At 35.5% G+C, this 23,446-nt stretch overlaps 2 protein-coding genes and 1 long non-coding RNA gene across 6 annotated transcripts; 2 read left to right on the top strand and 1 right to left on the bottom strand.

The window, feature by feature from the left end:
* Nucleotides 1-16: 16 nt before the first annotated feature.
* LOC106150742 (3-keto-steroid reductase/17-beta-hydroxysteroid dehydrogenase 7) lies at nucleotides 17-23,379 on the bottom strand. Of its 2 annotated transcripts, none has more exons than XM_087012695.1 (10): nucleotides 23,233-23,379; nucleotides 22,317-22,520; nucleotides 21,626-21,718; nucleotides 20,941-21,055; nucleotides 11,486-11,601; nucleotides 10,862-10,937; nucleotides 10,587-10,691; nucleotides 8,372-8,428; nucleotides 1,347-1,445; nucleotides 17-1,258 (listed from the first exon to the last, which is right to left on the bottom strand). In XM_087012695.1, exons 1-10 carry the CDS (start codon nucleotides 23,268-23,270, stop codon nucleotides 1,166-1,168), a joined length of 996 nt encoding a protein of 331 aa, XP_086868821.1. In that variant the 5' UTR covers nucleotides 23,271-23,379; the 3' UTR covers nucleotides 17-1,165. The 2 variants fall into 2 exon arrangements, with proteins under 2 accessions (XP_086868821.1, XP_013379180.1); XM_013523726.2 differs by lacking the exons at nucleotides 17-1,258; nucleotides 1,347-1,445 and adding exons at nucleotides 7,449-7,973; nucleotides 8,081-8,179.
* On the top strand, nucleotides 4,109-6,401 carry LOC147761615 (uncharacterized). Its single transcript, XR_015334465.1, has 3 exons — nucleotides 4,109-4,269; nucleotides 5,271-5,374; nucleotides 6,004-6,401. It is a non-coding gene; the product is annotated as an uncharacterized LOC147761615 (long non-coding RNA).
* On the top strand, nucleotides 11,887-19,090 carry LOC106150741 (tyramine beta-hydroxylase). Of its 3 annotated transcripts, none has more exons than XM_087012694.1 (12): nucleotides 11,887-11,995; nucleotides 12,963-13,287; nucleotides 14,052-14,211; nucleotides 14,705-14,883; nucleotides 15,134-15,244; nucleotides 15,561-15,738; nucleotides 16,349-16,552; nucleotides 16,973-17,098; nucleotides 17,411-17,502; nucleotides 17,802-17,898; nucleotides 18,212-18,369; nucleotides 18,862-19,090. In XM_087012694.1, exons 2-12 carry the CDS (start codon nucleotides 13,096-13,098, stop codon nucleotides 19,048-19,050), a joined length of 1,686 nt encoding a protein of 561 aa, XP_086868820.1. In that variant the 5' UTR covers nucleotides 11,887-11,995; nucleotides 12,963-13,095; the 3' UTR covers nucleotides 19,051-19,090. The 3 variants fall into 3 exon arrangements, with proteins under 3 accessions (XP_086868820.1, XP_086868817.1, XP_086868818.1); XM_087012691.1 differs by having other exon boundaries at nucleotides 11,911-11,999; XM_087012692.1 differs by lacking the exon at nucleotides 11,887-11,995 and having other exon boundaries at nucleotides 12,846-13,287.
* Nucleotides 23,380-23,446: the final 67 nt, after the last annotated feature.

The following is a 23,446-nucleotide window of genomic DNA, read 5'->3' as shown; positions in this document are numbered from 1 at the left end:
GCCTTACTCTTTTGTCTTTTTGAAAAAAAAAACTAGATCAAAATGAAAAACATTTAATGTCATCCATTAAATATCATTCGATGCCAAATAGGTTTTTTATTCATTCCACATAGATCATTAATGTTTTGAGCACAGTCGGATAAAACCCACGCCGATCGATATTGTTGGGTTACTTGTGAAGTGCAGTTTCTTTATTTTGTCAGTTTTGCATACAAAACGGTGAAAATTGCACTTGTAAATTAGTGAGTTTTACAGTTATGTTACACAAAGAACAACAATTTAAATGTAAATTCTAAATTTTTTCCATAGAAAATTTTAATTGAACTTTTTCAAGAACGGTGAATCATAATTAGGGAAAACAACTGTTAATTTTGGCCAAAAATTAGATTTTCCTGGGACGAAAAACCTTTTCCCATACTTCCCAATAGTTATGGATTTCGTTTGGACATTCGAAGTTATTCCCGGTTTTTTAATAAGTTTGGTTTTTCGTTTGAATCTCATAACGGATTATAACAGATGATGGCCATCTATAGAGGTCACATGATCCGATAACAAGTACCGATTCCAGAACAATTGCGATAACTGCCATTTTAGTGCTTAATATTTTTTTGATGAGTTATTACAACGAATTAATTGAGAAATATGAAAATCATACGAAGAGTTGTTATGAAGCATTAGCATTTTTACAAGTTTTACAATGAATAAATGAATGGATATTTTGTGCATAATCGACTTAAATTCATACATATATGTATTATCTTTTCTTTCACCATAATGCCTTTGAAGGCCCGGAATGTTCCTGAAAGAAATAACAATGATTCTTTAATATTTTTTTCATTTCCAGAATCCTGTCCCTCGTGCTGCGACATTGCTGCCTTGCCCCACTTTTTACAGAGTCTCCGCTTCGCATTTAACGATGCACTCCATTGCCGTACAATAGGCGGACAGCCTTAGTGCTAGCACAAACTTTATCCATATGTCTTTTCGATTTCCATGATTTTCTTTCGCACTTTATTCCTGACATTCTATTCATGTATTCACCTAGTCATTTGCATGTCATCTATTTATCCACAAAACCCGCAGTCAAAAGGATACTGTGCGTTGGACAATAAAGTAAACCTTGAACAGTGACGTTTGCAACCCTGATGAACGCTGGCGGCATCAATTACTGTGATTTCAGCTTTCTTTGAATAGTTTCATTCAGTTGTTCTAACTGTTCTAAGAGACGTAAAGATGATTCTTCATCTAGGTCGGTGAGCTGAGATAAAAGAGAGAAAAATATTAACAAAAGAATCAATTTGATTTAAATCATACATCAATTAAAAAATCAAAATCCGATTCCTTACCTTCTTGGGTGTTGTGTACAATTTTCCAAATCCTGTTACAAAGCTATGGTATTTGAACGTCGAGTCCAAAGACTTCGGGTCTTGTTGGGAAACCCACACCTAAAGCAATTAGAAAATTTACTAAACGGTAAAAATGAATTGTCCATGTGTCAAATCTGAACCTCCAAGATTCCAAATTAAGCACTATCACATCTAGCACCTATACCTAACACCCTGTTATATTTTAGACAGTGCTATGCCTATCTTACCTAACACCTTGCCACATCTAAAAGACTGTTACATCTAATATATAATACTAGTACTATTGGGATATCTCTTTCACTCCTTAGTAATAAATCGAATATATTAACGAGGAAGTTAAATATTTCAGGGCAAGTTGAGAAGGACCATCCAAGGATATGACCCAATTTTCAGACCGGCTGAGATATTGAGAAGCGTGTCAGCATGCAAAAAGGGAATCTACGACCTTGGGGATTGCACACCATACGTCGGCTAGTAAACCGAGCGAAGAATACGCTCTAACGCACGACTAATTGAAAGAAATACCTTAATTTATTTTTCAATGCTGAACGTACATATTGTATACTATGAAAAATCTTGAAACATCTAAGCAAAGGAAAACGTTTAAAGGCAATTTTTTCATTGAGGCCCCTCTCCAACGCATCTTCCTTGAAGTTGCCAGAAACTTTTTCGAAATTGGCCTCCAAGTCGATAATTCTTAAGGGCTTGATTAAGTGTTCTGACCTGTTAGATTGATTACTATATGGACAGTAAAATGCCTAAAATCTATGTCTATTTCCTGCTGTGTCCCAAGCGTGTATTTTATGATTTTTGCTCAAAGTGATATTAAAACATAGCTGATTAAAAATTAATTAAAGAAGAACAATGAAAGTATTACCGACCAAAATTGATCACATAGGTATTTCACTTTGTTTGAAGCTTTCAATCACTGTAATAATTTCATTGAAAAATCTCAAATTGTTAAAAACTTGTTATTACGTAATGCGAGATAATAATAAGAATATTCTAATATAATGCCAGATACGCAAGCACATATATCCATATCTTATCCTAAGTAATATACAATTAAATCCCAAACAATGTATACATTGAGTGTTCAGCTTTATTGTACTTCTTTTAATAATTTTTCTTCTTGTTGATTAATAAAGCTTAGATCAAGTTCACGAGTTTTGTAATTAATTTAATGCCTCTTCTTATTCAAAACGTACTCGTGTAATCACCAGCTTTCCCGTATTCTATCGGTATGGATGTGTGTTATTCATTTTAGCATTCTGGTAAGATGGCGTATTTTTCTTCAAGTGTTAAATCTTATTGTACTTATGTCTAGATAAGCAGCTTATAGAGCAGAAATGATAAGCTATTTGCTATTTTGGCCACGCAAAAGAACCTATCCCTCTTATAGAAGATAAATTCCCTATAGCAGTCTCATACATGTACCTATATGAATAGACAAAAAAGAAAAATATGCTGATCAATCCTAAAGAAAAATGTAGCACCGATTATTATTTTAGAAAAAAAAAAAACAATTGAGACTGAAAATTTCACTATTGAAAAAGTGACTCATGCGAAAGTTCTTGGAGTCAATATCAGTTTAATCTTAAAAAGTGTACATATAGAATATTTTCTTCCAAAGAGCGACCAAGACTGTGTATCTGGTGCATGGTCTGACATGTCGGAGTGAAGAAAAATAATCTGATAGAAATTTGCAAAACCCTCTTCAGATCTACACTGGAGTATACTTGCTGGCTATGACAACCTGGACTTGCCGCGGAACAATTTAAAAATCTAAAGAACACATCCACAATATAGCTTTTCGCATAATATTACCTGAACTCACAAACAATGAAGCACACACCATCACTGTATTGCCCGCCATGGGATTGGACGCACTATAACATCTGTATTAATGTTTCATGGGAATACATACATGTACCCAAAGATTGGAACACCTACCTATTAACAAAAGCACATGTCAATGGAAAGGTGCTTATGTTTTATCTTGATATCGGAAAAAAAGATATAATAACACTTTTATTCCATCCTTTTATATATGTTTCGATGAAATGTGCGCATTCATGAACTTAGGAAATTAAAAAGAGTTACAAACACGTTACTGGTTATTTTTATTCAGTATATATTTCAATGTTTATTTTAAGTGAACGATTCTTAATATATATTTTATATAGGCATCCATTATATGATACATATTTAAAAAGGAGTAATATAAATCCTTATTAATATTAATTTTAAACTGTAATTAGAATCAAATTTCAAAACTGTTTCTTCATCAGAAATACTCTTAAAATTATTCTTTTCTGTTTTGGCTTTAAACAATCACCTAACGAATTTGTCCCAGGCTCCAACTGTGAGAGTGCAGCACAACCGAGTCAGACTGACAAAATAAAAGGACTGAATATTGTTCAAGCACGCTGACCTTTCAAAACAAGTTCTCAGCAAATCATGGGCAATATGAATTTTGCGACAGCTGACCAGCTACAAAGACGAGTATATTCTATGAAACACCTCTCGATCTGGAATTTCTCATTTGGTTTTAGGGGTGTTTTACGGGTAGATAAGACCCCATCTTCTTTGGTATGTATGGGCAAGTAATACACTGTCACCCTGCACCAATATATGCCATGAACACCTCTCGCTGACGCTCGTGGGCCTCTTGCTCATATCAGGTGAGAGTGTGTTCTGTCACGCGTAGTACAGTGTAAGTTACATAAGCTGGGTGGGGTTTTGCTGTGCTTATATAACGAGCCGTCGCATCGATGAAACTTCACATACCTGTTCAGACGACTGCCGAGAGAGACACGTTATAGCAACATGGAGAAGAAAACCTTAGTCGCTTTGCTCTTGGTGACTATGCTAGTTATAGATTTGTTCGCTGAATCGGACGGTGAGTTGGCCAACTGCATTTTATTGTTAGGTTTAATTTTTCGTGTCCGGTTAATGCCTAGGTCCCAACTACGTTTTGGATGCACGGTTTTTAGGTTCCTTGCGTCTGGCTAGGACGTAGCTAGATCGATGGAAAGAAATAAAGTAATTGGTGAAAAGTTTCTACGTGCTGTTTGCGTCCTCCAAAAGTCGCACGACGGACGTGCTCTTCACGCACGAACTCCCACGTTTTCCCCATTTTTTTGGCCGTAGACCACACGTAGCAGCCTGTACGTTCGGTTGGGACCTTGGCTTAAAAAAGGAACAACTGTGGGAATAGTTTGCGGTTTTATCACAATCAAAACACTATACTGCCTACTGCAGGTGAGCCCAGTGTATCTTTTAATGCTAAATAGAAAGGTTCCTTCAAATTACTTGTTCTTGAATTATAATGTTTGAAAGTTAAAGTAACAGACGCGGATTCTTTTTGTGGTTGTTGACTGCTTTATTTGCTAACGGTATTTTTAAATCTTTTAAAGTGCCAATAACCAATTCGGTGTAAATTAAATTTGGACAACCATTTGCATTCTACTGGCAATATGAAACTTCGTAGTGTTGATATTCCGAAAAAACGCTTGAAGAAATGCCTTTTTATGGTTACTGTAAATTGCTTTTTTAAAATTTTTATTCAGCTTCTTTTTTATGATGTCACTCCATTAAACCCTCGTTTTGAGAGTTAGCAAATTATTATATCAGACTTCAAAAGCAAGTTGTAAGTTGTCTTGACATATGGAGCAATTTTCTTCATATAATAATAGTACATTATTCTTTTGCATCTCATATCTTAAGTGTTCTTCCTATATTCATGACCCCTTTAACACCTCTCTCTCTCTCTCTCTCTCTCCCCCCCCCCCCCCACACACACACACACACATACACACACGGACACGGAAAAAACTATACGTGCATCTTTACTTAAATTTTCCTTACATTTAACATTTTCTCTTTATCATTTTATAACAGCTTGGCGTCGTCGGCGTCGTCGTCGTAGTGCAGCGGTTAGAGATCCATCAGCAGCTCCAGGTGAAAACAGTCTGATAAATGAGGCTGATCAGTCCAGTGAGGAAGTAAGTTCCATTTTGTCAGTATCATTCTGAACCCTAAGACCCGTTTACATGACTTTATCATATTTTAAAACTATTTTCTCGATACCAGCAATATCTTTAAGGAATCCAAAAAGGTTTTGTGCCGGTGTAACGAAACTAAGGGTCAGTGTAAACAGAAAATCGGCTATTTAGTTATAATGGTTAGGGTTAGCCTGACCTAAGTTGGTCAAACTCGAGGGCGAGGCTTACCTGTACAAGTGAGTGGGAAGCGGACTCTCTATCAAGGGGGACTCTGTCACGTTACACCGGACTGTCTTCAGTATAAACAAAAAATTAAAATACCACGATCTCTTTACATCTGTCAGAAGCAGTTCAGGGTAAATGCTTCCACAGAACGCTCAAAACTTTGTGCAGGTACAGGGAGGAGGCAAGATTTTGGCTGGAGAGAGTACCCAAAGACTGTCGTAGAGACGCTTGATAAGCCATTAAGTTGAGTCCATGACGTGAAAGAGGATGTTGAATAACGTGAAATTTCCATTCAATAACAAAGCTTTTCTCAAGTTATTTTTAAACGATTTTCCGTCGTCCCGTTTTTATTTAATTTCTGCAGAGGTAGAGAGATAAGAACTAATATTCTGCATCTTATTCAGGCATATGTGCTGGCCCGCTTGGTGGAGCAACTGGCAAACGATGATGTTGAAGATGCTGACGATGAGGAGGGAGACGAGTGACAAAACTGGACCCTGAAGATCACACGAGAATCAGACGTGGCCCTCCAGACGAGAACCAAACGTTTAGCATCTGCTGTCTCGTCTGTGGTCATTTGACTTCCAGTTGCCTATTATTCAGTTCCCTGATATACGCAAACGGTTCTTAATCATGGCATAAACTTGTTATACGTGACTGTTATAGAGACGGACAATAAAATTGAGCTACAATGAAGGTGCAGGGCCTTCTTGAATAAAAAAATCAAGAAGCGATTAAAGTTTACTTTTGTTGGATGTTTTTCGTTTATTAATTTAATAAACATGCATTTAATCAAATCAAAGCGTTAGATTGTCAGCAATAATACCATTATCACTGGGAACCATCCATACAATACCGTGAGATAAGTTAACAGGTTTTGAAGCTTTAGAAGGTCTTTAACCGTGAGAGGGTGAAAGTTAAACAATTTCTGTTGAAAAAAGATTGAAGGGTATTAATGAATTCAGCCAATCCTTTATGTAACTTAACAAACAATATGTTTCCAAGCAATTTTGTTTTCGTGAAAATAATTCTACACATAAAAGAACTGAGGTGGGGCAAACCTAAACAAAAAAATGACGTAATAAATCATGCGTTCTTTTATTGTATAATAGCTGCACTCTTTTTTTCTTTTGGAAAAAAAAAATACTAGATCAAAGAGAAAAACATTTAATGTCATCCATTAAATATCATTCGATGCTAAATAGGTTTGTTATTTATTCCCCATAGATCATTAATGGTTTGAGCACAGTCGGATAAAACCCACGCCGATCGATATTGTTGGGTTCTTGTGCTGTGCAGTTTCTTTATTTTGTCAGTTTTGCATACGAAACAGTGAAAATTGCACTTGTAAATTAGTGAGTTTTACAGTTATGTTACACAAAGAACAACAATTTAAATGCAAATTCTAAATTTTCCCCATAGGAAATTTTAATTAAACTTTTTCAAGAACGGTGAATCATAATTAGGGAAAACAACTGTTAATTTTGGCCAAAAAATAGATTTTCCTGGGACGAACAACCTTTTTCCCATACTTCCCAATAGTTATGGATTTCGTTTGGACATTCTAAGTTATTCCCGGTATTTTTTATAAGTTTGGTTTTTCGTTTAAATCTCATAACGGATTATTACAGATGATGGCCATCTATAGAGGTCACATGATCCGATAACAAGTGCAGATTCCAGAACAATTGCGATAACTGCCATTTTTGTGTTAAATATTTTTTTGATGAGTTGTTACAATGAATTAATTGAGAAATATGAAAATCATACGAAGAGTTGTTATGAAGCATTAGCAAGTTTTACAATTTTTACAATGAATAAATGAATGGATATTTTATGCATAAACGACTTAAATTCATACATACATTTATTGTCTTTTCATTCACCATAATGCCTTTGAAGGCCCGGAATGTTCCTGAAAGAAATTACAATGACTCTTTAATATTTTTTTCATTCCTAGAATCCTGTCCCTCGTGCTGCGACATTGCTGCCTTGCCCCAATTTTTACAGAGTCTCCGCTTCGCATTTAACGATGTACTCCATTGCTGTACAATAGGCGGACAGCCTTAGTGCTAGCACAAACTTTATCCATATGTCTATTCGATTTCCACGTTTTTTTTTCACACTTCATTTCTGTCATTCTGTTCATGTATTCACCTAGTCATTTGCATGTCATCTCTTTATCCCCAAAACCCGCAGTCAAAAGGTTACTGTGCGTTGGACAATAAAGTAAAACTTGAACAGTGACATTTGCAACCCTGAAGAACGCTGGCGGCAACAATCACTGTGATTTCAGCTTTCTTTGAACAGTTTCATTCAGTTGTTCTAACTGTTCTAAGAGACGTAAAGATGACTCTTCATCTAGGTCGGTAAGCTGAGGAAAAAAAAGAGAAAAAATATCAACAAATGAATCAATGTGTGAAATTTTCTTCTGTCAGATATGAATGTGTAAATAAAAACAATCAAGAACCGATTCCTTACCTTTTTGGGTGTTGTGTACAATTTGCCAAATCCTGTTACAGAGCTATGGTATTTGAACGTAGAGTCCAAAGACTTCGGGTCTTGTTGGGAAACCCACACCTAAAGCAATCAGAAAATTTACTTAACGGTAAAAATAAATCGGCGATGTGCCAAGTCAGAACCTCGAAGATCCCATATTTTGGATTTAAGAGAAGACGTAAAAGGAGAAAATGAATTCTGCGCTATTTGTCTTCAGCTAATCCGACCACGCAGGACGCCCCGCCCCCACACCGTGACATCGCCAATACTCACCAACGACTCGGATCCGCTGTATGTATCTATGGTAGCACTACATATAAAGAATCGGAGCTGAAAGGAAATAATGTACGCCATACAACACTAAAATTTAACAGCAGGGTTGACAAATATATGGAGAAATAATATAACAAGGCAGCAAAGCTGTCAAATGTACAGACAAAGAACAGAAAATAAAGATGCAAATAAGTGAAAAATTAAATTTTCACAAAAAACTGTTAAATTGCCAGAAAAATTTACCAAACAGACTGCGTTGCCTATTGAAGCTGTATGTTAGACCCATGTTTCTTTCCTGTAAGTTTGAGAACAGTAAGTGACATGATTTCCCTTAAATGGTCATCATAGGAGCAGTGCCCAAAATAGGGGTTTCTTCAAATTTTGATGCAACATTACATAATGTTTAACAGCATAATGACAATCAAATGTTATTTATAAAATATTAGTAACATGGACATTCAGAAAATGTGACAAGCAAAAGTCTTCAAGATCATGGAACTTTAAAGTCACACCTTGAAAATGCCAATATGTGAAAAATTAAATTTTCACAAAAAACTGTTTAACTGCCAAAATAAATAAATAAATAAATAAAAATACCAAACAGACTGCATTGCCTACTGAAGCTGTATTTTAGTCCCATGTTTCTTTCCTGTAAGTTTGAGAACAGTAAGTGACATGATTTTCCTTAAATGGTCATCATGGAAGCAGTGCCCAAAATAGGGGTTTCTTCAAATTTTGATGCAATATTACATAATGTTTAACAGCTTAATGACCATCAATTTTTAATTATAAAATATTTGTTTCACAGATATTCAGAAAATGTGACTAGCAAAGGTCTTCAGGCCCATGGAACTTCAAAGTCACGCCTTGAAAATGCCAAAATGTAAACAAGACAGCACTGTTCTGAAATGGGTTTATTTCCATTTTTAACACTTTTTTAACATAAAACAAAATAAACATTTTACTGCCATTTTATATGACCAACTAAGAAAATTGATGAGATGGGAAAAGTATCAATAGAACAGTGTTAAATGTCCAATTTCCTCCATTCTGAGATTCTGATGATAGTGGATGATTGAATCTGACAAACTGCAATGATATGAGTTTATTTCCATTTTTGACACTTTATTACACAATACATGATAACAAGTTTACCATGTTTTTTACATAATCAACTAACAATGTTGTAAAGATGCAGGAAATATCAAACAAACACTTTTAGGCATCTTATTAGTTAAATAATGAGACTGTTAACATGCCTAATAATTGAATCTGAGGAAATGTGAAAAACAGTATAACTTCTAAAATAATGGCCTGATTATGCTGATTTTCGAACTCAACCTGCGTTTTAGTAAGATTGACCACTCCTGTGAGTATGATTACAATTGGCCAATCCGTTTTTCTTATATTGTGTTATCAGTGTTGTATTTATATTGAAAATAGTGAAAAAACAGCATAAATTCCCTAAAAATGGCCCAATCATGCTGATTTTCGAACTTGACCTGCGTATTATGAATATTCATCAGTTCTGTAAGTTTCAAGTCAAAAGGTAAAATGGTTTTCCACTTATCGTGTTATCGGTGCTGCATATATGCTGAAAAAAGTGAAAAAACAGCATAAATTCCCTAAAAGTGACCCGATCATGCTGATTTTCGAACTTGACCTGCGTATTATGAATATTCATCAGTTCTGCAAGTTTCAAGTCAAAAGGTAAAATGGTTTTCCACTTATCGTGTTATCGGTAAAAGTGCACGGCGACGACGGCGACGACGGCGCCGACGGCGACGACGGCGACGACAGACGCAGATGATGGCTATATGTACAGACACATCTGTGTCTGTACATAAAAAGCCATTCTCATTGCGCCATAATAACACAGAAAAGCACGCGGAACTTTTCATTGTTAACAAATCCAATTTTGCATATGTTTACAGCAAGCGGGTTTATGAACAGTGTATACTTGTAAACAAAAGAATTGCAAAGCAGCACACATTAAGTCGCGAAAACAGTATTAATCAAATAGGTTTATACACTTATATTTCTTCCAGTTTTTTTTACTAAAGTGATAACGGACACTGCTCTTATGATGTGTCCATAAATTCTCTTAAATCAGTATTTTTATCACAAAAAAAAAAAAAAAAGAAGAAAATAACAAGTAAAAATAAAAGAGAGAGAGAGAGGGAAAAAGAGAGCGAGCTAGAGGCATGAATCTTACCAAGAAGAGTATTGGCATTGCTAAGGTCCAGAACCAGGACGGCATGATACCGTGTGTCATGTTAGACATTACTATACCTGGGTTGGTGACGTGGGAATAAATATTCTGAAAACAAAAAAAGTTAAATGTCAAAATAAAAATTAATTGATATATAAAAATTGCCCCCTCTTTTCAACAATTGAATCGAGTTTTCAGTCCTAACAGAAGGAAAATTATGCTCCTCAAAACACAAAATGGACTTTCACTAGAAATATGACTTATTACAATATGCGTACCTTTTTGTTAAGTGTTTTGTTGAGTGCTAGACTTAGCATGTCCGTGGCATACTTAGACGAGCTATACGCAGACGTCCTGGAAAAAGAAAGGCATTTTAAGAATGGGTACCCATGGCTAGATCGATCCATCTGGATCGGTCTAACTCCCTGGGGAGTCTCACTAAATTGGTATCAACTTAACCAGCTTAATTGTCTGTCACGCCTACCAAATCAGCTAGGGGCTGAAGATAATTACCCCCTGACAACTTTACTAGGCGTGACAGACATTTAAGCCGTTAAGTTGATAGCAATTTAGTGAGACTCCCCAGGGAGATAGATTGATCCAAATACGTGGGAATGGTCCCTTAGAAGTACTGAATTTTCATGGTGGATTCATAATCTCAAACTGTTCGTACTAAATTACATAAATACAAAGGGTTCATGTTCCGCTGTATCTATATTTACCCTATTATATCTTTAAAGTGCAAAATCTACTCCTGGGCATATCCCATAATACTCCGACAATTAAAAAAAAAGTAGTAAAAGGCATTTTGACGCGTTTGAGATTAAGAAATCGGTGGCCATACTTAACAATTTACATATGTTACATAATTTACAAATATATAATATGAGATTCATTCTTACCCTCTTCGGTGCTGAATGTCATCAAAACTGAAGGTGTCCTTGCACGCGTTACTAGAAGACGACCATATGACCTGAGTTGGCTGGCTGCCACCAAGAATATCTTCTAATTCTTTTATCTGGAAAAGTAAATAAATTGCATAATTATTAATTATTCTTTCTTACTGTCTTCAAATGGGAAGTGTGTAGTCTTTTTAAATAATTTAAATACCAAACCAATAACCTCAGCAGGTTATAGAATTGGGAACGTGTTTGTGTGTGAGTGCCCAAACTTCCCTAAAAATACATAGAACTTGGGCTTAAAGGCGCAATCATCAAATCTTGTCATCACATGCTTCAGAAACACTTAATAAAATATCAACCATTACATTCTCCATGTGCTCAGTGCGTCAACTTTATTTTAGGCACTGTTCCCTTAATGCGGCCATGACCCCTTCATTATCACTGACATGTGGAAACGCCGTAGCACTTGACGGCGCGTCACTCTAGAGTGGTGACCCAAATATCGAACTGGTAGGTAAGTAATGCGTTTCTTATTCCTTTAACATATTTAAAAGATATTGAGGTATTTAGACGCGCTTAAATGTACATCTATTAGGGCGAAAAAAGGGGGCTTACTAAAAGTTAAACGCATAAGAAGCCGATGGGTACTAAGGGTTTTAGAGAGATATTTGCAGGGACAATTCGGTTTAACGCAATTTCTTTCAATGCGCACAACGAATGACGTCAAATATGTTGCAACATCCAAGGAAATACCAAAGCTTCCACCAAGTTATGACCTGAATTTTCCACACTTATTTGAGGTATGGGTACCGATTTTATGAAGACAAACGAAAGATTTTACAATGCTTGTATTACAACAGTAGCAGAGAACCTGAATTTTCACACTTATTTGAGGCCGGGTAACGATTTTACGAAGACAAACCAAATATTTCACAATGCTTGTATTAGAAGAGTAGCTGAGTGACCGTTGTAAAGGTTATCAGCTCTCAAATTTAATCCACGTTGTTTCACGTACTACACAGGACACAATATAAAACATAACTAATAAGTAACAAATGTTTAACAATAAAGTAAATAAATAAATAACCAACCTAGCAAACAAATAAATAAATTGAAAAATAAAATAAATAAAACAATGGAAAGAGGGCATTTGCTGCCAGATCGGCTTTTGAAGGTTTAGTTCTGCTTGTGGAGGGGCAAACACCAGGATATGTTTTTCCACTATGTTTGTCCTCTGTCTTAATACTCCCCTGCCCTGACGTTAGGACTTAAAATAAATCCTTGTCAGGAAAGGTGTGTTAACCCACGTGATAGCGACAGGGTTAAAAGAAGGTGTGCCCTTTCGTTAAGATTAAAAGACGGTAGCACGGGAAACAGCTACAAGCGCACACGGGACATCAGTTTACAAGAATTGGAGATTAGCTTTGGTTTTGTGCCATCAGAGTTATTTAATTTGTAAAAAATTGCCTTATTTCAGGAATTAAGTATTTCAAAGAGTCCAGGAAGTCGGTCTAGGCGGGACAGCGTCTGTCGAATCTACCTGTAATATTTACTAGCACTTCAACGACTCAACAAGAACCAAGAACAAAACCCAGTCCCGTTACCGAAACATGGCGATACGCATGGGATGCTTTGCGGCGACTTTCGCAACGATTATAACCATTTCTAGTGCCTACCCCTACTATGGTAATACGCTTCCTAACGGCCAGAACGTCCCCCACCCATGCAAGGAGAACACCAAATGGCTGGCATTGGGACATGTCAAGTTGGCAGGAGGACAGCCGAATAACCAGTTTGGACTGGTAAGTTGACTTATTTCATTTAGGATGCAAGATATCTCTTGGACCCTAGATTTTATACAGCGTTCTCTCTTCAACATATGTCATCAATGTCTTTGTTTTAATTGATGCATTTCGTTGTTCTCAATCCAATTTCCTAAACATTTTTTTCACTTATTAATTTTCACGGATTGTCTTCATCTGTTGATTTTTTACGGCGGGACTAATTAAGTTTCTTGTTTATCAATTAACTTATTTATTCTCTAATTTTTTTCTATTTTAAATGGTGACCTAATGGTACAAATCTGAACAATGAACAAGGTACCTGAACAATTCTAATAAATAATCCGACACAATTACCGACAGTGCGTTATTTACCAAGTTTTATCTTATCTTATCTTAGACCAAAATGAGAAGAAATCTTTTTGTATGGACCGCCGTTCAAATCACCTTTGACATACATAAACCTTCAGCGTTTCTTGATTATCAGTCTTACCACCCTCCCTCCCCCATTCAGTTGATCAATATTTTTTTAATTACCTATTAACTTATTGATCCAGTAGAATTTCCATTGTCTTCTCCATAATGTCCAATTGTCGTCTCAAAGATATTGCAATAGTGTTAATAACTAAGACACTGACTTCGCAGGTGTTTCATCTCTATTATATGTATTGTTGGTTGGTGTATTTAAAATGCATTTTGTCAAATCGTTACAATAAGACCGAAATGAGTCCGTGAAAATATTTCTTTATAATACGGTTATTACTAGAAATATTGTTCCTCTTCAGGACTTTAAGGCCGCTAATTACCAGTGGACCCCTGAGCTGTGCAGGAAGGACTCTGATCAGGACGGGAAGACGAACGGTGAAGAACTTGGAGACCCTAACTGTGCCTGGCAAGAAAACTCGGCCTCGGCCGTTCTAAGGACCGAAAATATTACGCACCCTGGTAATAATTAAAATTACAATGTATATTTGAAACTAAAAACCGCTGAATTGAACGATAAAATACATACTGAAAATGTGTTTTTTCAATACGGAACAAGAGCACTCACAGACATCAGTCAAGACAAATAATACAACTAATAATACACCGTTAATTAATATACGGTTAATTTACTTATAATTTACCATTAATTTATTAATGAGTCATCACCGAAATGTAATAATTTCTTCCTTGGCCCATTTGTGACCTAGCCTAAAGATTTAGTCAAAATTTGTTCATTTCTTTTTGTAAATAATTAGTTCCTTTTAGTAAATAATTAGTTAATAAATTAAAGGGTCGCCAAAATCTTGTCAATTCTTCCTTGATCAATTTGTGGCGTATCCTTAAATTTCAACAACATCTTTTATTATTTTTTGCGTTAAACTGGTAACGGACAAAACAAAGAAAAAACCAAATCTCCTTCTCAGAGGTAATTAAAGTCAACTTGCTTCCTCAGGTATTTGTGAACCGGTGGACTCAGCACATTGTCGTCGTGTTCAGAATTTCACTTACGAATGCCAGGGAGAATACAACTGCACCGCTACCAAGGAGTCACACGTGAAGACCTTTGACCTCAGGTTTCCAGAAACCTCAGTACCAGCAGTGGAAACGACTTACATATGTAATGTTTTCAAGGTAATCATACAGCTGGCGTTTTTCAAACAATAATTATAATAACAGTTTCAATTTGGGGGAAGAGAGGAAAAAATTAAGGAGAACTTGCCATAGAATGCAAGGCAAGTATATGTAGTGAAAATTACCAACAAGTACATGTGCAGATGTAGCAGGGTTCGTACATAACAATATATATATAAATAGGCATATTATAAATCTAGGCATATGTCCATATTTTGATCATACACCGGCATTCATCGTTTCCTTGCAGGTTCCAACTGATAAAAGGTACCACGCTGTCGCGTTTGAACCCATTATTGGCAACATCATGGTTCTTCACCACATGACTGTTTATGGGTGCTCGAAAAAGCCGCAGAGAATGGTAATTAACCCAGACATTTTACTTTGTGGCATATTTAAATAAATGTGTTAAAAGTAGTTAAATCTTTGATCCACCAAAGATCCCCAGTTGAATAAAATGTTAATCGTCACGGCGTATTTTTCGCCTGTGTTTCATCTCTATTATGTTTTGTTGGTGTATAAAAATACATTTTGTCAATTCGTCATAATCAGGCCAATTTTGCAGCCATAGGGTTTACGGCTGCTATGCGGGTTTCTGTTTCACTTTGTTTTTATCCGATTACTGTAGATCTAAAGTAGATATATTATCAATAACTGAATCGTTTTCAAATAAACAGGGCCCCCATCAATGTAACATGGTTCGTGAGTGCCAGCAATTACTAACAGTTTGGTCCACTGGGATGGAGGGCTACTGCCTTTCAAAGAATACAGGGATTCCATTTGGGAATGGCTCGTATGAATATCTGGCTGTAGAAATACACTGGAACAACCCAGAGCTGAGATCAGACTACACAGGTAGGCTGTACATTCCTGAGAATTTTTCAATGTTATGTCGGTGTGACAAAAATGCCGATGGTAGTCCTAGTACAGGAATTCAAGACCTGGGTCCCATATGATTAGTACAGGTTAGGGTACACGTATGTAAGAGTATGGGGTTTAGTATATGGGATGAATGTCAGTCACCTGTACACATTAATGGGGCGCAAACTATGGTTCCTAGTGGGCTACCATCCCTGTCACACCATTATAATGTGATGACACAGCGTTAGATGACAAGGGTGTGTAAAGAGAACTTCGCTTAAGAAAACATTTTCAATGTCAACAATAAATTTTCATATGACAATGTCTGACTGGTCTGTATGGAAGTAAATGCTGAATTTTTAATTTTTTTAAATAAATTTTATTTTTTAAAATTAAATTTCATTCTTTAATTTTTATAATAGAATAATGCATGGTGAGTATGTTTGGGCCTGTAGACGCTTATGTGAGACTTTTTTTTACAAATGTATTTTGTATATATATATATATATATATATATATATATATATATATATGTACCTACATGTGTGTATCATCCTTAAAAATTCATCAACAATAAAGGTTAAAAATTGAACTGAAATTCCAGACAACTCCGGAATGCGCATGTTCTACACTGACCAGCTACGCCCGTTCTCTGAGGGAACAGCGGCATTTGGTCAGTATGCACTGGAGATCCCCCCAGGAGTGGACAGTTTGACCATGTCCGGGGTGTGCCAGTCCAAGTGTACCGAGGAGAAGTTTAATCAGGACATTAATGTGACAGCAGTTCTTATGCACATGCATTATCAAGGTACTGTGTATACAACAACACAACCATTTATTGGAATTAGTATTACTACAGTAAACAGACAGCAAAGCTTACAAATGTACAGACAATAAACAAAACAAAACAAAAAAAAAAAAAAAAAAAAAAAAAAAAAAAAAAAAAAAAAAAAAAACATCCCAAGCCATTTTGGAAGCATATTTTAATTTTTTAAAATTTTCCTTAACAAATAAAAAGTATTGGTGAGAAGACTAACAGTTTCATATTATAATGCTGGTACCTAAGCATGTAAAAATGAGAGAAAAATATTTTTTAAATGATACAGTAGGCAGTCATTAAATTTTTAATTTCCAAGAAAAATATTTAGTGTGTTATAATTATAATAAATATTAAAATATTTTCAAATATAAAAATATTAAGGTGTGTTATTTTGCTATATTTCCCCAGGTATAGCAGGGAAACTAGAGCAATGGAGAGATGGCAAACTACTGAGAGTTGTAGCAGACGATCCATACTATACCTACGAGACACCGAATTTGCACACCTTTGACCCTCCCATTGTCTTTAAAAAAGGTAGTTTTTTTTTAAATCAAGAACATGTTGTATTACTTTGGTATTTTGAGACCAAGATTTACTTTAACCGTCCAAATGATTAAGGTAATTGATGTTATATAAGAATATTTTCCCCAGAAAATGTTTTTCTTTGTTGTTCTAAATAAACAGTGAAGAAAGTTATATAGTTATAAAGAGATATAATAAAAAGCCAAATTGTTTTTTTCTGCAGGTGATGAGTTCCGCACATATCGTACATTTACCTCAAAGCAGTGAATAAAGTTATACAGTTATAAAGAGAGATAATAAAAAACCAAATTGTTTTTTCTGCAGGTGATGAGTTCCGCACATATTGTACATTTACCTCAAAGCGTGGTAAAAAGCAGCGACATGCCAACACAACCTATTTTGGGCTAGGAACACAGGTAGGAAAATCAGGCCAAATCAGTCACATTGCTTCCAGTGTTGGCAGGGGAGAGAAAGACATCCCTGATTGGTTTTTTATTATATAACTACCTTTTAAAGGTGTTATTTGTCGGATTTTAGCATGAAATAAGTACAAATTCAAGCATTTCCTTATCTGGCACAATAGATATTGTTCATATGCTTAAAAAAATAGAAAACTGAGTGTTACAATTATAAAATTAACTATGATGGTACCTGGTTTAACCTACATTGTATGTCAATGGTCTCTTAATCTGTCAGTGCTTGCTCTATATTTCAGGATGAAATGTGTTTTGCTCTCATCAGCTACCATCCACTGCAGTCCAACAATCCAGACTGTGTCCAGTTTGACAATTATGACAGTTGTGGGGGTCAAGGTAACTGTTTTTTATTTCCATTATTCTTTACTTTTATCTCCATGTTTCTACTAATAAAAGCTTCTTTAATGCATCAAAAAGATTTCTCATGTAAAATCTTACAACTGTAAGAAGGAGGGAATTGCTCCTTGACCTTACTCCTGGCCATTTATTTCTTTTAAACTTTCAACTGAGCAAATTCATCTTGATTTACATCTGGATTTTATCTTTTTTGTTGAGATCTTCATGTCATTGTATTTCAATTTTTTTAAAATATCAAAGTTGCATTGCAATTGTCAGCTGTAGTCAACAACTTAAAAATTTTACCTTCAAGCATTTGGAAACTGTGACTTGGGAAAGTACTACAGAGTGCTTGACAATGTGAAGACAAATGGAGAGTTTCAGAAGGTCTGTGATATACAAGATGGAAGACACTGCTCAAGGAAGTGCCATGAAATTGTTGAACCAGTCATGAATGATCCTTGTATGCAGGTGGGGATTTAAATACCATGTCACACCTAACACACTGTCACATCTAACACAGTTCCATACTTACCAACTTCACACCTAACAAGCTGTTACATCTAGCAAATTTTCACACTTAACACACTATCACAACTCAACACACTTTACAACTTCAACTTCACACCTAACACATTGTCACACTAACACACTATGTCAAGTAACAGTGTCACATCTAACACAGTGGCACATCAAACACACTGTCACTTTCACACCTAACACAGTGCCACACCTAACACACTGTCCCAAGAATTTCACTCTACATTTTCAACTTAGTCCTGATGAATATTAACAGGGGCTCACTTTCACACATACAGTTTTTTTGAGAAGTGGGAGCATATTGGACCATTTTGTAATAAGGTGTAAATGATACCCAAAATATGTATTATAGAAAAACCTAGCACCTGTTTCACTCCTAAGTAATGCATCAAATAAACCAATACAAAAATTGCAATATTTCAGGGCAAGTTGAGAAAGATCATCCCTTCGTTTGACCCAGTGTTCAAGCCGCCTGAGGTATTGAGAAGTGTGTCAGCATGCGAGAAAGGGATCTACGACCTTGCAGATCACGTACAATACATCAGTGCTGCTCCCAACCTGCAATCAAGCTTAATGGCATCTGCGTTCCTCGTTTTGGCTCGATTCATGTGAATTTAAGATGACTTTGATGATGATGATGTGTGGACTCCAGTGTGACAGTGATTTTTGTTTATATGCTTAAGTGACTGAGATGCTTTAATTCATTTTCCCCTTAAAAAATCCTAATCTCAATTTGTTCCATTTACCATTAAAATGCCCCTAAGCATTTATTGTAGACACCATTGCTGCTAGCTATAGGTTACAATCAATACGAGACAGATGTTTGAAATAATGTTTCTTAATCTCAAACTAACAAACTAAATATTCATCATGTAGTAAAAACAAGGCAGCAAAGCTGTCAAATGTACAGACAAAGAACAGAAAATAAAGATGCAAATAAGTGAAAAATTAAATTTTCACAAAAAAACTGTTAAATTGCCAGAAAAATTTACCAAACAGACTGCGTTGCCTATTGAAGCTGTATGTTAGACCCATGTTTCTTTCCTGTAAGTTTGAGAACAGTAAGTGACATGATTTTCCTTAAATGGTCATCATGGAAGCAGTGCCCAAAATAGGGGTTTCTTCAAATTTTGATGCAATATTACATAATGTTTAACAGCTTAATGACCATCAATTTTTAATTATAAAATATTTGTTTCACAGATATTCAGAAAATGTGACTAGCAAGGTCTTCAGGCCCATGGAACTTCAAAGTCACGCCTTGAAAATGCCAAAATGTAAACAAGACAGCACTGTTCTGAAATGGGTTTATTTCCATTTTTAACACTTTTTTAACATAAAACAAAATAAACATTTTACTGCCATTTTATATGACCAACTAAGAAAATTGATGAGATGGGAAAAGTATCAATAGAACAGTGTTAAATGTCCAATTTCCTCCATTCTGAGATTCTGAACATAGTGGATGATTGAATCTGACAAACTGCAATGATATGAGTTTATTTCCATTTTTGACAATTTATTACACAATACATGATAACAAGTTTACCATGTTTTTTACATAATCAACTAACAATGTTGTAAAGATGCAGGAAATATCAAACAAACACTTTTAGGTATCTTATTAGTTAAATAATGAGACTGTTAACATGCCTAATAATTGAATCTGAGGAAATGTGAAAAACAGTATAACTTCTAAAATAATGGCCCGATTATGCAGATTTTCGAACTCAACCTGCGTTTTAGTAAGATTGACCACTCCTGTGAGTATAATTACAATTGGCTAATCCGTTTTTCTTATATTGTGTTATCAGTGTTGTATTTATATTGAAAATAGTGAAAAAAAAGCATAAATTCCCTAAAAATGGCCCAAGCATGCTGATTTTCGAACTTGACCTGCATATTATGAATATTCATCAGTTCTGTAAGTTTCAAGTCAAAAGGTAAAATGGTTTTCCACTTATCGTGTTATCGGTGCTGCATATATGCTGAAAAAAGTGAAAAAACAGCATAAATACCCTAAAAGTGACCCGATCATGCTGATTTTCGAACTTGACCTGCGTAGTATGAATATTCATCAGTTCTGTAAGTTTCAAGTCAAAAGATAAAATGGTTTTCCACTTATCGTGTTATCGGTGCTGCATATATGCTGAAAAAAGTGAAAAAACAGCATAAATTCCCTAAAAGTGACCCGATCATGCTGATTTTCGAACTTGACCTGCGTATTATGAATATTCATCAGTTCTGCAAGTTTCAAGTCAAAAGGTAAAATGGTTTTCCACTTATCGTGTTATCGGTAAAAGTGCACGGCGACGACGGCGACGACAGACACAGATGATGGCTATATGTACAGACACATCTGTGTCTGTACATAAAAATTAATCTAACAATTATTTTAAAAATGTAGACTCCATTTCTTTGGCTAGTGTAAGGCAATCAGTTGTAGCTTTTCTCGATCATAGCCTCAGGAATATGTAAAATAAGTATAATAATAGAACCTACCATCACAAAGTGCCCAAATATATTAGTTGCAAAGACCATTTGAAGCCCCTCCTCAGTCACTTGATCTTTATGCTCTAGCAGCCCTATACCAGTGTGGAACATGTGGAAGACATTTCTGAAAAAAATAAAGTAAAATATTTTCTCTGCACAGACATCTTCATTAACTGTCTTGTGGATATGGCGGTCACACCCAATGCTTTTAAATTTGGACAGATATCGTTAGCTTTAATAGCAATTTGGTATATATATGTCTATGTATATTTGAGGCACGTAAACAGAAATGAGCTACATATTTTTTCACTTTCAAAACCTAATCAGCAGGCAGCATTTTTTTCTATCTCATCTAGCACAATTTTATATAATTTGCCGGAATCTGTTATTGAATTTGCTATTGCTAAATTTGTGCAATAAATATTTAGTTTTACAAAATTGAACTGTGTTATCTCTTTCGGTTTCATGTACAAAACACTTCCACATTACCATGTAAGCACGTCAGTTTATGCATGATAAAAATATTAAGTTTTAACATGACTGAATTAAAATTCTTTTTGGTGTTGCTGTAACTCCTTCAGCCAATAGTTATGGTGTAAAAGAAGGGTTGCCCTAAAAATAGGTTTCTAAAAATGTAAGAGAAACCATTCATGTCATAAAGAAAGGCCACTGTGTGCTAAAATTCAGAACTCACTCAGAAAACAGCCCTTTCCAGAAGTTTGTCCAGTTTACCCTCGTTTCTCCCATAACACCAGCATTTAGAAAGAGATAGTCCAGTCTTTGATATCTGAAGAAAAAAAATTATTGTAGCACACAAAATAAATATAACAATAATAAGTTTATTGCTGTTCATACACCAGGGACATCTTGTTACAGTACATGTTATGTTATGAACTATAAAAGTTAGAATAATAAATGCCTTTAGTTTTCGTATTTAATTATTCTTTTACAACAACATCAACAATAATAATAATGTCACTTGTGGTAATGAAAATGGTTATAAGTGTGAGTTTAGAACTTGTTAGATTACAACAACAACAACAATATAATAATAATAATAATGTGGCATTAAATGTAAGTTAAGCTCTTGTGTAGAACAGTTTCATTAGCTAAGGGAGGGGCTGGCAAGGGGGGGGGGGATCTGACAAAATAGCACACCAGAGGGGGTGACAGATTGTCATACTTGTCACAATCTCATTCCCTGACAAAATCTGAATGCAAGCAGATGAAATATTGGATGGTAAGATAGACAAAAGAATCGTTACAAGTTAAGCTCTTGTTTGAATGGATACAAGTCCCTGTACATTGTTTGAGTACATCATACTAGCACTAGTATAAGTTACACAGCATATGTACTACTTTGTCCGACTAACCTAGCAACCCACCTCATCTTAATCTCCACCACTGCCTGCTGGACAGAGCTCACTCGGCTGACATCCACCAGGACCAGGTCTATCTCGGCCCCAGGGTGGGACAACTTCAAGGTGGCCACCGCTGCTTCGCCCCGCCTCTGGTTCCTGCAGGCCAGACAGAGATGTATCCCTGGGTGGGCAGTCAGCACTCTCTCTGCCAGTGCAAGGCCTATACCACTGTAAATATATTATCTTAAATCTTTATGTTTAAGTACATGTACAGATATCTTATGTCAACAGACGTATCTGGTTTGATCTATCACTCTGGAGTGTGTGAACTTATATGATTAACTACATGACATGCCTTAAAAAACTACTATTGCATGTACAAGATAATTAAGAATAAATTTTACTTGCATGTCAAATTAATCATTTGCTTATGTTACTTTAAGCTGAAATCACAAAATTTGCTTGGTAATTGTTACCATTAATGTACCAGATACAATAGTGCTCAATATTGAAAGGGTTGAGTGGGGCTGGTCGAAAAAAGACTGAAAGTTGGCAAATTATTGTTTTATAAATCAAAATCTAATGTGAAATACCATACAATAAGTACCAGTATACATTGCACAGGGGTTCTGCACGTGTGTATTAAAACTATTATTTTGCCTGGCAATGCATTCAAACGCCAATGAAAAATCCATATGCAAAGTTACTACGAATGCAGCTGCATTGGTACTGCCAGAATCATGCTTGTATAAATATATTTTCGGTCAGTCATGCAAAATAGCAATTTCCTCTTTACTACCAGTAATACTGCAAGTGCTGTGTACCAATACGCGTTATAATAAATGCTCTACTCTAGCAACAACAACAAAAAATAATGCTTTCATCATTTCTTAACTGAAATATAATTGCAATTTACATCATGAGATTTTCATATACTTACGAACTTGCCCCAGTAATAAGTGCAACTTTTCCTGACATTACTACAGAGAAAAAGGTGCCTCAATCCGATAGTAAAAATATTTTTAGTGAAATCTGCAGTTTTGTTTTGGCGGAAGTAGCTGTCGCACGTGCCCGGAAGTTGATTGCCGGTCAATCGCTTAACATCATTGGCCAGAAAAATTCTGGTACGATTGCCAACGACTAATCAAATCCTT

This window comes from Lingula anatina, chromosome 5 (genome assembly GCF_051362555.1).
Source record: "Lingula anatina isolate TDL-2025a chromosome 5, LinAna3.0, whole genome shotgun sequence".
Classification (NCBI taxonomy): Eukaryota; Metazoa; Brachiopoda; class Lingulata; order Lingulida; family Lingulidae; genus Lingula; species Lingula anatina.
The sequence above is the reverse complement of the archived record's forward strand: the minus strand, read 5'-3'. Positions and strand labels throughout refer to the sequence as shown.